Consider the following 13,244-nt stretch of genomic DNA (forward strand, 5'->3'; position numbering starts at 1 on the left):
AAACTATGTTTCCACAGCTAAGGCTTGTGTCCTAAATAATCTATTCCTGGTCTGATCAGAGATACATATTATTTGGACTACTGTACAGGTACTCCTCAACTTACAACCACAATTGGGACTGGAATTTCCATTGCTAAGTGATGCAGTTGTAAAGTGCAACGTCATGTGAGTGCATTGCTTAGCGATGGCAATCTGGGTGCCCCTGGTTGCCATTGTAACCCCAAGATGCACAGGTTATTAAGTGGGAAGAGGCAGGAGTCCCAAGTAAGGAGCCCAGGGGTGGAGGAGGCCTGGGAGGGCTGACAAAGCTGTGCCCAAGTTCGGGGAGGGGGCGCTGAGGTGTGGCATGAGCTCAGGAAGGCTAGGGAAGGAATACACTGTGGCTCAGGGACTTCCTAGTGTGCTGTGGCTCTGGGGCTACAAAAAGCCACAGAGCCACAGAGAGCCAGGAAGCCCCCCTGTGCCATGAGAAGCCCAGCCCAGCTCCAGCCCAGCCCAGCCCAGCAGCACTCCATGGCTGCCCCAGGAAGCCCCAGCAGCATCGCACAAAGCCACCACCCAGCAGTGCAGTGCAAGCCACTGCCCCAGGAAGCCCAGCACTCCACCACCCCAGCTGACCTTCTCCATCTTCTTGCTCCCACTGCTGATGAGGTGTGCCTGCCCTGGCCCTTTGCGAGGCAACTGCTGGCCACATGAGGCCATCTCCCCCAGCTCTTGCAAAGGGCCAGGCCAGGCATGCTTGGTTAGCAGTGGGAACAAGAAGATGGTGAAGGTCAGCTAGGGCGGCAGGGGACAAAAGGCCATAGATGGGGGGAGATAGGTAGGTAGAGGAGTTGAAGCACCCCTGCGGTCATAAGTCCGGGTGGGCTGACAAGTACCCGAATTTTCATCAGGTGACCACAGGGGTGCCAACGGCCATAACTTCAGGCACCAGTTGTAAGTCCTTTTGTTCAGCACTGTTGTAACTTTGAACAGTCACTGAACAAATGGTTGTAAGTTGAGGACTACCTTCTATGTGGTACACCCTTCAAAAAGTATTTGAAACTGTCTATTCATTCAGGAAGCTATAATCAGACTATTGACTAGGTTCAGTTATAAGAGGCACATACTCCACTGACAGAATAGTTTCTCTCCCTACTTTCTGTTTCTTGGGACTGTTCACAGTATAGATTTTGGTCAGTAAAGTTCTTTCTACTTTGGGTTCAGGTTATACTTATCATAATTATCTTAAAACTTTCTATACCTTCATTAGAAATACATTTATGGACATGTGAGAAAGGGTCTTTACAGTCACTGTTACAAGGCACTGGAACTTCTCCAGTGGAGTAAGGCCAAATTCTCTGTGATGTTTTTTCCAGCAGACAAAAATATTTTTATTTAGGCAGATCTTTTGTAGAAAAGCTGTATTAGTTGTAAAGTTTGTTTTTAATTAGCCAGATATGGTTTATTTTGATTATTTTGATTGTTTTGATTTCTAATGATTTGTTCTGTTTTAAAGAGTGTTTATAAGTTTCTTTGTTTTGTTGGTGCCTTCTGGAAGCTAAGAACAATGTTCTGTGTGGATAATATGAACCATGACACAAGACATTTATAGATCAAGATACACTTGTAGGGATTAATAATTGAAGTTAAATGCAATTTAAAATTTCTAGAGTTGTTTGAAGTTTAAATAAGGGTTCTAGATTGATTTTAAACAGTCCTGAATAATTACATACAGTCAGGTCCAGAAATATTGGGACATCAACACAATTCTAACATCTTTGGCTCTATACACCACCACAATGGATTTGGAATGAAACAAACACAATGTGCCTTAACTGCAGACTGTCAGCTTTAATTTGAGGGTATGTACATCCAACTCAGTTGAACGGCGTAGGAATTACAACAGTTTGCATATGTGCCTCCCACTTGTTAAGGGACCAAAAGTAATGGGACAGAATAATAATCATACATCAAACTTTCCCTTTTTAATACTTGGTTGCAAATCCGTTGCAGTCAATCACAGCCTGAAGTCTGGAACGCATAGACATCACCAGACGCTGGGTTTCATCCCTGGTGATGCTCTGCCAGGCCTCTACTGCAACTGTCTTCAGTTCCTGCTTGTTCCTGGGGCATTTTCCCTTCAGTTTTGTCTTCAGCAAGTGAAATGCATGCTCAATGGGATTCAGGTCAGGTGATTGACTTGGCCATTGCATAACATTCCACTTCTGTCCCTTCAAAAACTCTTTGGTTGCTTTTGCAGTATGCTTTGGGTCATTGTCCATCTGTACTGTGAAGCGCCATCCAATGAGTTCTGCAGCATTTGGCTGAATGTGAGCAGATAATATTGCCCGAAACAGTGCAGAATTCATCCTGCTGCTTTTGTCAGCAGTCACATCATCAATAAATACAAGAGAACCAGTTCCATTGGCAGCCATACATGCCCACGCCATGACACTACCACCACCATGCTTCACTGATGAGGTGGTATGCTTAGGATCATGAGCAGTTCCTTTCCTTCTCCATACTCTTCTCTTCCCATCACTCTGGTACAAGTTGATCTTGGTCTCATCTGTCCATAGGATGTTGTTCCAGAACTGTGAAGGCTTTTTTAGATGTCATTTGGCAAACTCTAATCTGGCCTTCCTGTTTTTGAGGCTCACCAATGGTTTAGATCTTGTGGTGAACCCTCTGTATTCACTCTGGTGAAGTCTTCTTTTGATTGTTGACTTTGACACACATACACCTACCTCCTGGAGAGTGTTCTTGATCTGGCCAACTGTTGTGAAGGGTATTTTCTTCACCAGGGAACGAATTCTTCGGTCATCCACCACAGTTGTTTTCCGTTGTCTCCCGGGTATTTTGGTGTTGCTGAGCTCACCGGTGCGTTCCTTCTTTTTGAGAATGTTCCAAACAGTTGTTTTGACCACGCCTAATGTTCTTGCTATCTCTCTGATGGGTTTGTTTTGTTTCTTCAGCCTAATGATGGCTTGCTTCACTGATAGTGACAGCTCTTTGGATCTCATCTTGAGAGTTGACAGCAACAGATTCCAAATGCAAATAGAACACTTGAAATGAACTCTGGGCCTTTTATCTGCACATTGTAATTGGGGTACTGAGGGAATATCACACACCTGGCCATGGAACAGCTGAGAAGCCAATTACTTTTGGTCCCTTCACAAGTGGGAGGCACATATGCAAACTGTTGTAATTCCTACACCGTTCACCTGAGTTGGATGTACATACCCTCAAATTAAAGCTGACAGTCTGCAGTTAACGCACATTGTGTTTGTTTCATTCCAAATCCATTGTGGTGGTGTATAGAGCCAAAGATGTTAGAATTGTGTCGATGTCCCAATATTTCTGGACCTGACTGTATATATAGTTGATTGCCCTAGATTTGCAGATTTTATAACAGTTCACAGCAGCAATGTGGTGGCAGAAAAGGTAAGGAGAAATGAGTATAGTTGATGCCTTGTTTCATTCCTCCAGTGGGAAAACTCCACTGGATCTTAATTCACCAATGGAACAAACCCTTCCATTGATGAACAGTTGATTCTCAATCCAGTTTATTCTGTCAGATGTTTTGCTGATTTTAGAAGTACAAGATACTAGATATATCAGGTATATGTATCCCACTCTGTTGACTTCAACTTTAAACCTAGCTGAATCTTCATTAATCTTTCTCTCATTAGAATATGTAGCAACAGAGAATACTCTATGAAAATATAAAGCCTGCATTAAGCTACATTATTAATTTACTATAAATTTGGAGTCTGGTAACCACCATAGACTAACACATTCTATAGTAGTCTGCTATAAATACATTTATTTTAAAGGTAGTTGGTTAGAAGATAGACTCTTGCTGACCTTAGCTGATTTCAGAAGGCAGGCAAGGCAGACGAGCATTAATACTTGAATGGGAGACTACAGGAAATCTCAGAGATACAGGTAGTTCTCAATTTATGATCACTTGTTCAGCAACCATTCAGAGATATGACAGCGCTGAAGGAGTGGTACTTATGCCTGGTTCTTGAAGTTCTGGCCGTTGCAGCACCCCCACAATCATGTGATCATGATTTGGATGCTTGACAATTGGCTCATACTTACAACAGTTGCAGCATCCCATGGTCATGTGGTCACCGTTTGCAAACTTCCTTGTCAGCTTCTCAGAAGCAAAGTCAATGGGGAAACCAGCAGGGAAGGTCGCAGATCATTCCTGTAAGTTGTTCCCACTGCTTTTTCTCCTGAGGAGTCCTGCTATGAAGTATGATATCCCAGGGTTCTCATATTCCATAGCAACCCCCACCCACCTGCCCACAGGTAGCACATGCCCACACCACTCCCCCGCCCACCCAAGCTCCCTAGCGCCTGCCTTCAGCCCTTGCTGGCCCACCTACAGCCCCCGCCAGCCCACCTGCACCCCCTAGCACCTGCCCACAGTCCCTATCAGCTCACCTGTGGCCCTCACCAGCCCACCTGCAGCACCCCCACACTCCACTCCTTATCTGGGTCTCCCACCTCTTTCCGCTTAACAACCCACACAGTCCTGGGGTTACGACAGTAACTGGAACTACTGGGATTGCCATCGCTAAGTGATGCAGTCATGCTTTATGTCTGCATTGCTTAGCGATGGAAATTCCGGTCCCAATTACCATTGTAACCTGAGGACTATCTCTATAGGCTAAATAGGAACTAGGCAGTGGCAAACCCAGAGTGTGCCAAAAAACTATATGGATATGTCCATGAGATCACCAAGAGGCAAAATCATTTTAAAGGAGACTTTATCTTCATATTATGTTTTTTTGTGAGAGATATGTTATCCTTATGTAATCTATGAAAACTGGGTATACCTTTTCTGATTGATTCATTAAATACAAAGTATTAGGACGCTGTCCTAATTTAAAATATATTACTAATTATTTTATTCACCTATTTTAAAAAGCATTAGACTGCTTTATGATTGCATTGTTTATATCACCTACTGTGCTCTACTTTCAACAGCATAACCGCAAAGCTTGAAAGAGCTTTGGAAAAAGTGGCTCCTCTTCTTCGGGAAATCTTTGTGGATTTTGCTCCATTCCTATCTCGCACATTGTTGGGCAGTCATGGACAAGAGCTTCTAATAGAAGGTAATGCATATTCAATAATTATTTTGTTATTTCTTTAAATTTCAAATTAATTTTTATGACAGTCAAAGGCCATCTATATTAACTGTTTACAAACAGATTAAACGTATACATGTAACTCCACTACCACTAATTAATATACTCCTATAAAAAAATTAAGGTATATTCATGTAGCATGCAGTCAACAATAACAGTTTGTATAGATGTTCTCTCTGACATTGCAAGCTATTGCATGGAATTTTGCCACATTGTGGTTGATATGGCATCTGATAAAAATACAGAATAAAATAGTGTATTTCAATGGCATTGGAGTAATATATTTAAGCTGAGTATCTCTTTAAACTTACAATATAAAGGCATAAAGATAACATTCTCAATTGCTCTTGATCCATAGAGGAAGAGATAGTCCATATATGAAATACAGAATACTCTATATGTGCCCTGTGGAACTGCCAGTGGTAACATAGCAAATCTTGATTTTGTAAATACCCTCCTTTGTTTAGATAATATAAAAAAAAACTGATATGGAGCAAGTTTCCCTCTAGGGCAAATCACTTGGTCTCTGATTCAGCCAAACAGGAAAGCAATAACTTGCTTTTGCTTTGCCAATGTTACATGTTCCATCTGTGATTCATACTACCTGAGGAATGGAATAGTGTATCACCTCCTAGGTATTTGAAGCATTTAAGCTATTTACCGATGATGTCTTACTTGTGCAACTTCGGTCTTTGGGCAAATATCATTATTTTAATCTCTTGGTAATGGATGTGTAAATGTTCTTCACTACTGTAATGAGCTAACATCCCCAAAGTCCCCCTAAGGCCAATAAAATTTGTAGAGAGAAGGATTGTATCGTTGGCATAAATAATACTGGAATGCTTAAATCGGCTTGCTGATTAGGATGCTGCTGCACTTTATCTACTTTAATTATTTTGTATTTATTGCTGCTTTAATTTTGTAAGATACTAAGAGTCATCTGGAATGGTGTGTCCTACAAATCCAATAAATAAATAAATACCTAAATGATTTAAGTGTTGCTATAAAGATTGAAAAGTAAAGGCATAAAAATACTGTCATTGTCTTACATCTTTTTTACACATATTTGGAAGTGCCCCATTCAGATTACATCTAACTGTCACATAGGTATTGGTATATAATCTGGTGATAAGCAAAAGCAGCCATTTGTTAATGTCAGTGTACCTGAGTTTATCCCAAAGTTTCTCTTTAGAGATGGAATCAAAAATATTTCCATCATCCACATGTGTGGTGTGGCATATAGAGATGATTTTGACTCCAAGCAATATTTATTGATTAGGTGTTGGAGCACAATTCTATGACCTATAGGGAACACCTATCAGCTCCACTAGGTAGACCAGACCAAGAAATCAATTCCACAGGAAAGCTAAAACTACTTTTATTGAGATTGATCATAATAACAGAATTGTGCAAATCTCATTATGCTGTACATCCTCCTTCTGATAGTTCAGTGAATTAGGAAGGTGTCTGTTTAAGCTGTTTCCAAATGTTATCTTCTTCTAGACTTAAAAATGCTTTAGCTCCTTTTGCCGAGGCAACAGATCCTTCATATCTGTGTATTCCTTACTCTCTACAACACCTGCCATAAGCCCTGTTCGCTTTTCACTTAAAATTGATTCACTTTCTATCCAATCCAATAGTTTCCATTATAAACTGCTTGGCACAGAGTTTACTTATACAGATAGTCCTCGCTTAACGACTGTTCAATTAACGATGGTTCAAAGTTACGACAGCCTTGGAAAAAGTGCTTTACAACCTGTACTCACACTTATGACCATCACAAACCACTGCACCACCTCCGTGGTCACATGATCACGATTGGCAACCATTTTCATGACGGTCGTTAAGTGAATCACCGTGGTTGTTAAACGAATCAGTGCTGTCGTTAAGTGAATCACATATCATTAAGCCAATTCCAGCAAAAAACATCCATTGGAGAAGCTGGATTTGTTTAATGACCACCATTTGCTTAATGACTGCAGTAATTTGCTTAATGACCCTTGTAAAAATGGTTGTAAAATTGGGTCCAGTCACATGGTGACTCACTTAATGACCACCCCACTTAACAACCAATTTTCCAGTCCCTATTGTGGTCATTAAGTGAGAACTACCTGTAATACTCAACAAATGGAATGGCCTATGATTGCTAGTCTAATTTTCAGAACCTTTATAAAAATGGGAAATATAATAGCCAATTCCCAGTTACTGTGTACCACTGCTGAGTTATCAATACATCAGTTGCCTTCTGAGTGCAGTTCAAGGTACTGGTCACTACTTACATGGTATAGGGCCTAGCTATCTAAAGGACACCTATCTCTCCTAAAGGTTGCTTGTCCAATGCATTTTGATGGGATTGGGTTGCTTTGGGCTCCTCAATTAAACAATATCATCAAATGGAGCCCAGGAGGTCGACCTTCTCTATTATAGCACTTGCTCTTTGGAAAATATCCTCCCTGGACATCCGAATGGCTCTCAACGTTACAGCCTTCAAGTGCTCTTTAAAAATTTTTCAAGCAGGTTAGACATGCTCCAGGAGTTTTGAGGAATTTGAACAGGGTTTTTTGCCTCTTGAATTGACACTGTTTTATCGCTGGAGTCATTTTGTATTTATTGCTGTTTTAATTTTGTAAGATACTAAGAGTCATCTAGAATGATGTGTCCTGTGTATCCAGTAAATAAATAAATACATCTGAAGATAGAAGCCAAAAATTGATCTACATTCTACATTTGTCTTAATTGACTCTGGTATAACATGATCACTTCCTCTCCCTTTACCTACCTTTAGCTGTTCTATCAGTTTTTTCAAGTCAGAAATTAAAACTGGGGCCAATGGGAAAGTCTGTGAGCAAGAAAATAATGGGCAGGCTGAACTGTGTTATTGATTACTTCTATAAAGAACTTTAAACTGGTATTCTTAGCTCTCTACCTGGATATTACTAGTTATTCTAGGATGAGTGTTACTGGGCACCCAAGCTGACTGTCACTAAAAGACAGCTGATAACATATATTTATTTTGTCCTCTCAAAGTGTTAGGGTTGTGTCTATAGCTGTGGATCTGTAATCCACACTAAACAAGTCTCAACAATCTACTCGGGAGATGGTGGCAGCCTTTTTTACTAAGCTAAGTGAGGCCCCAGTGAAAGCTGGGATTGTTGAGCTCCAGCAATTAAGTATATACAGAGAAGAGATGCCACAATCAAGTCAGTGAAGTGGCTTGTGTAAGTTGTGAGAGTAAAAGTAAGACTGCATTTACTTTTGCTATAGCATTTTCTTTTGTTGCAGTTAATCATAGGAATCTCAAATATTACTGTTTGATTGAAGCAAAAGCAGTGTAGATGGTTATTATCAGTCATGGCACATAGTCTTATTCTTGAGTCAAATCTCCAAGTCCGCATGCACTTTTGGGCTATTCTCCCTCTTTTTATAACTATGTTTATTAGTTTTATTGTCTTCCATCTTAATTGAATTGAAGAAATTCTTACAAATTTCTTCTGTTTCTTCTTCTAACTGCCTAATGCATTCTTGACCTTAAATTTTAAATCATCAATTTTGTCTGTTTTGTTTTTGACTGCTCAGATTGAAATCACTCTACAGCAGGGTTCTTCAGCCTTGGCAACTTTGAGATGGGTGGACTTCAACTCCCAGAACTCCCCAGCCAACAAGGCTGGCTGGGGAATTCTGAGAGTTGAAATCCACCCGTCTTAAAGTTGCCAAGGTTGAGGAACCCTGCTCTACGGGCAGTGATAAGTTTTTTGCTATTACCTCGATATGGAGTGACTGTTGGACTCCCATTGTCCTGAGATTCTACATGAACTGTATTGGGCCCTCCCCATTAACTAAATGACTTCTCACCAAAATTTAAAGTAGCAGACTGGAGGATAGCAAATTTATTAAATATAAAATATGATTCCAAGATGTTTACCCATTCTCTCGGCTTTCTCTAGTTTCTGTGTGAAGATAATCATTCACATGTTTACCAGAGCTTTTCCTGTGCCTCTTCTTGCTGTTTAATTCTTTCCTTCTCCTAACTACAGTAGGCTTTTTAAGTAGCTTTGATTATTTAGTTGTGTTGAATGCCTATACCCTTTTTTAAAATGGTTGTGTGTGTGTATGTGTGTATAGTATTATTAACAGCCAAAAGACCCAAATAGCAAAATACAAATATAATCTAAAATTTGGCATTACATAAAACAGTTTAACAAATAAAATATATTGAAAAATATTACATAAAACATCTATAACTCAAATTTATTGATGTGTTACTTGTTTGATCTTGGTTTGACCAATAGTTAAAAATTTGACTGTTGCCACTGTAATTTTATCATCTGTGAGTAAAATGTTAACATATTCAGAAATATCTCTTCCTGGTATTGATTTTAAAATAGGCCAGATAGTATCTTGCCAAAAATTCTTGTAAAAATTAACAGTGCAATAAAATATGATCCACTGTTTCAAGGTCAATACCATTATAAGGACAAGATCTTTGAAAGATGGGGATCTTTTGAAATCTATCATATAGAATATTTGATGGCAGCACATTTAATCTGTCTGTTGAAAAGGCTATTGTGTATTTGCCTAAATGTAAATTACTAAGATTTATAGGGAGTTAAAAAGTATCTCCTTTCTTTAAAACAATAACACAAGTAAATACATCTAATTTTTCAGTTTCATCATATTGTATGTTTGATATGTAGTATTTTATATTACAACATAGTAATCGATCTGCTAAATGAACAGATAGATATAAAGTCACTAAGCCATTATAAAACCATATTAGCTTTAAACAGGATTGTAACCATTCATTTATTTATTAATGATACACAGTACAGGATATCAAAATATATATCTTTTCCTCCTTCTGCCTATAAGCTTCTTGCAACATTTCTACAGAGGCCCAGATATCTTAAATAGTTTGGTAAATATATAACATATAGCATGCATGTGTCATATACATATAAATATTTATCTTTTGATTTTAGCTTCTAAACCATTTAAGGACACTAGTTTACACTGCTCACTCATCAGGGTGAGTGATTACTGTTACTGCCTTTAGTCTTTGTGTAAGTGAAAAGATGAAACTTTTACGACTCAAGACCTTGTGCTGTTGGCATTCTTGTCTCTCCAGGTAACATGATATACACACATATTTACACATATCTTCCTTTTCACCTCTACCAGCATTCTTCCCAGTCCTCCCACTCCTCTGCTCTCCTTCTCTCCTACCCTTCCTTCATGCTCAGCCCATCCATGACAGTTCTTTCAAATCTGATTCAGATTGAGTAATCTCTAAATGAGATTCACAGATAAACCCTTTCCTTGATCTAACATATGAGGGCTATGCTGCATTTCAATGTCCTTTCATCCAGCAGATCAAATTAAAATGTTTTTATAACTTCTGATAACTGTTTTCTTATCAGTGTCTAATCTTTCTTAGACTAAAGAAACAGCTGTTATGTTGTGAATAATTATACAAATATTTCAAATTTTTGGAAAAAAATTATTCTTGATTGTTTTTGTTGGCATGTTTCTCTTTTTATATTCTTGCTCTGCAGCTGCATCCCATCATCAGAAGTCTTAAGATCTTTTTTTTCTCTATAGAAAAAATCCAGAACTGTTTGCATGTCATGAAAGGCAGAAATTACTTTCATACCTATCTGATTTATAAGTGATTAATTTGAAGGGGAACACTCCTTTTGTAACAAATTCCAAGTTCAATTAATTGTTCAATTAGGTGGTTGAACGTGCTCCATTTCTGCAAAATAACCAGGCTAATCTCTTGATAGCACTGAGCTTTTTCACCTTCTGAATGTATTTCTTCCAACTCACGTGCTTTTTGAAGAATGTTATTTATAGTATGTGTATTAACAACCCTATTGGTAAACTAACTCTTGGTTTTTATTGCCTTGTAAGTCAGGATGGACATTCCGTGTACACATTCTGTTTTCTTAACAGATAAAGAAAACCGAGGGAATAATTCATTCACCATATAGCAACAAATCTAGAATATCAACCTTCTAAATACTTTCTTTGGCCCCTCTTACCCGAAGATTTCTTCTTATGTTTCAGTTCTCAGGATCAGTCAAACATGTTCTAGTGTCCACAAGTTCTATATATTAAAAGCCCTATATATATTCTGATAACTTAAATCATAACCTTGACTGGTGACATATTTCCTGTTCCATATATCTTTAATAAATATATGTCCCCTTTGTTTCTTAATTTCTTGCTTCAATTGTTCAATTTTTAGACGTGATCAGTCAGGATCCCCTCTAGAACTCTGAGATGTTTGGGTGCCACATTTTGCTTATTTTCTTCCTCCTCTACTACAAGAGAGATTGTTTGATCTGGACTGCTCATCAACACATACTTTAACCCTTTGGGGATTATGAGAAATAGCTCCTTGAGATAGCTCTTTAAGACATATATGGGATTAATCCAATTTGTTAATCCAATATTATCAGGGAAAGGAATTTGGCTTAATTAAATAATTGAGGCAAGTCAAATTATTGAGCTAAAGGAAGCATGAGAGATTCAGCATGTCATCATTTCTCCTCTCCCCTACTTTAAAATACATTTTTGAAGGAATACTTCAGGAGATTAAAATGTTGCATATTATTACCATTGCTGTTGACTTCAGTTGAGCATACTTAATTGGTCAGTACCTAATACCTAATATTGGCATGGAAGCAATTTCTCAGCTTTTAAAAAAGAATTAAGTTTATTTTAAATATAAGAACAAAACAAAAATTGGAGAATTCACTGCATATTTTTAAATGGCTCATTTTCATTTCTTTAAAAAAATACAGAATTTTACACTGAAATCAAAATAGTGTCCAGCTAATTGTATAAGTCAAGGTTCAGATTTAATTTTTTGTACCCGGAGCCACATTTTTTAAAATCAGTTTCTATTGCTAAAGGGACTTTTCTTTCTTTTTGTACAGAAATACAGTATATTTAAAGCATTTTAAATATGTGGAATAAATTTCACTGGATATTGGCCCTTTTAATAGTCAGTATAAACAGATTGGAAAGATTGGAATTAGTTCCTTGGGTACATAAGAAACAAAATGGCACACCGACATAATTGCATAGGAATATTAAAATAATAAAATATTTTGGATTGTGTTTCATTTTGAACTACATTGATGTTTCATCTTAGAATTCAATTAAAATTATTTTAAAAGGGTTTTTACACAAAACTGGCTTCCCTATATAATTCTTTGAATTTAATAAAAATTATTTTTCATGGAAATTATGAACATTTTATATCAAAATAATTTCAACACAATTGTAAAAAAATGTGTACATATTAAAATAATTCACTTTCACTCTGAGTTGTTTTTTTCTTCCAAATTGTTATGTGCAGTTTTATACTAAATACTTTTTACTTACTATTTTGCAATATTTTAAAATATGGGATTGTGTGGTCTTTATATATTTCTAATGTAAGGAAGATTTTATATTAAATGGAGCTGGAAGAACGCCTGGTGAGATTTGAGGTCCCAGTTTTTCAGCTAAATAAATTAGTGTAGATGGGTGGGAAGAAAAAGCAAGGTTTCTAATGCCAGTGCTGACTTATAAGTGGGCCTTGATTCCTGTTTTTTTCATTAGGCAGATCTCTCTCTCTCTCTCTCTGTGTATGTGTGTGTGTGTGCATGTAAATATATATATCTCAATGAGTGACTTCTTTCTTGTTTGAAATAAAACAATTTTTCTAATCATGCCAAGCCTATGAAGCTTTTTCTTTTGATGCTGAAAGCAGGGTTCAATTTTTGGAGAGTCAGTCCTTATTACCCTGTTTGATAAAGCGGTGACAGTTAGTTAGAAATGAGGAGCTTTTGGTTTCTTGCTTCTTCAGTCAAAGCTTGTTGGAAATATGTATCCTGTTGCATAGATGTTTAAATATTTACATATATTGATAGATACTACATTCCATGTACGTCGTCTCTCTTCCAGCTACTCCCCCGTTCTCTCCCACTCACCCTGGAACCTGTGATGCTGATGTTTGAAAGCTTACCAAACAACTTAGCAAAGAAAAAACAATTCTAATATCCGTATCTCATGTTCTAAAGTTACTATATCTCTTCCATTCATTTATTC

At 37.8% G+C, this 13,244-nt stretch overlaps 1 protein-coding gene across 3 annotated transcripts in view; it reads left to right on the plus strand.

Annotated features, from left to right (window-relative positions):
- NBEA (neurobeachin) overlaps positions 1-13,244 on the plus strand; it is a 441,196-nt gene that overhangs the window by 166,405 nt on the left and 261,547 nt on the right. For all 3 annotated transcript variants that reach the window (XM_088140729.1, XM_088140730.1, XM_088140731.1), the window contains one exon: positions 4,984-5,111. In XM_088140729.1, coding sequence (XP_087996855.1) covers positions 4,984-5,111 — 128 coding nt within the window. The remainder of the gene's footprint in view (positions 1-4,983; positions 5,112-13,244) is intronic.

Source organism: Python bivittatus, unplaced genomic scaffold (assembly GCF_059951505.1).
Source record: "Python bivittatus isolate LINGU-HERP-01145 unplaced genomic scaffold, Pbiv_v1 ctg000340_np1212, whole genome shotgun sequence".
NCBI classification, from domain to species: Eukaryota; Metazoa; Chordata; class Lepidosauria; order Squamata; family Pythonidae; genus Python; species Python bivittatus.